Consider the following 1,286-nt stretch of genomic DNA (forward strand, 5'->3'; position numbering starts at 1 on the left):
ACTACTTGTGTGAAACCAGAAATACACAATTTCAAAAGCACAATTCTTTCTATTCAAAACTGCCAAGAACTAATCAACAAGGTTCATCACCATTTGAAGATAGAAGAATTTCACAAATACCCAGAAAAGTACCTCCCTTCATCATGTACAATATTTCTCCAAACCCCACCATTTTCAAAAAGACACAAGCTAATCGAGTAAATACATGATTAAAGAAAAAAAAAAGAAGAGAGAGAAGAAAATTACTCAGTCCAGCAAATCAACACTTTCCTCACTCGAAACATGTTTTCATAGAATAATGAGAAAGGTAAAGAGAAATTTGATCCCACACAGACACTAAACAACTATCGATCGTTCAACATGTTTTCAAGCGCTTCTGGCAAGCATTTCCTGGAATCTCCTGTACGACTCCTGCTTCTCCAACATGAACTTCTCATGGCAGCTCGCAATGAACAAATCCGCCAGCTTATCGATCTCATTTGCATCTGCCTCAGTAGTATCCATGGATTTCTCATGCACCTTGTTTTCCTCGAGCCATTGTAGGTACCCGGAAAGCTGCGCCTCGCCGCTGTTCTGGTCATGACTACCGCATTTCTCCTCGGTTGAAATCACGGAATTCCAATTCGAGTCGTAGTACAAATGGCTTGTCGAGCTCAGACCCTCGTAGACGCGGGCCGGCACGGGCAGAACGTGCGTGGAGGAGCACCAGTTGTAGTGCAACCGGAATGAGCCGAAGAAGATCTTGTTCTTGTTTTTGCTCCTCCTGCTCTTCTTTGTAGGATAAATAAGTTGCATTGGCTGGCTGTCCTTGATGACTTGAATGAAAAAGGATATGGTTTTGGATTTGGCTTTGTTTAGGTACCGAATTGCGCGGCAGATGTGGGAGAAGATGAGGGTGTGGATTAGGGTTTTGAGCTTGGTCATGGAGCTTAAGGAAGAAGACGGCGGCGGTGGTGGTAAGGTGGAGAAAACTTGGAGAGGAGGAAGAGTTTTTAGACCGGAGGATCCAACCATTTTAGTTGTCTGTGTTGCAGACTGTGTGACTGCCCGAGTGGCCCTATTGGAAATTCGGATTTATAAAGGGATTTGATTACAAGCTTGCCACTTGACTTTTGGATTATTTAACGAAATGCCATCCAACTTTTGTGACCTAATGGCCACTTTCGCCCTTTATGGGAATTTGAAAGCTGTTTCGGTTCCAAGGCCGCGGTTAGTTTATTTGAAATAGTGGCAGTTACTGTAATTTTACGGCAAATTGGGGTTGGTTTCTGGGGACGAGAGAGGGC

General features: G+C 43.7%; 1 protein-coding gene across 1 annotated transcript; it reads right to left on the minus strand.

Moving 5' to 3' along the window:
- Positions 1–243: 243 nt before the first annotated feature.
- LOC101293701 lies at positions 244–1,286 on the minus strand. Its single transcript, XM_004304326.1, has one exon. It carries the CDS (start codon positions 1,012–1,014, stop codon positions 367–369), a length of 648 nt encoding a protein of 215 aa, XP_004304374.1. The 5' UTR covers positions 1,015–1,286; the 3' UTR covers positions 244–366.

Source organism: Fragaria vesca, linkage group LG6 (assembly GCF_000184155.1).
Source record: "Fragaria vesca subsp. vesca linkage group LG6, FraVesHawaii_1.0, whole genome shotgun sequence".
Classification (NCBI taxonomy): Eukaryota; Viridiplantae; Streptophyta; class Magnoliopsida; order Rosales; family Rosaceae; genus Fragaria; species Fragaria vesca.

Bases quoted from the DNA above. Each gene is read 5' to 3' on its own strand.
- LOC101293701 (XM_004304326.1), bottom strand. From the start codon at position 1,014: ATGGTTGGATCCTCCGGTCTAAAAACTCTTCCTCCTCTCCAAGTTTTC.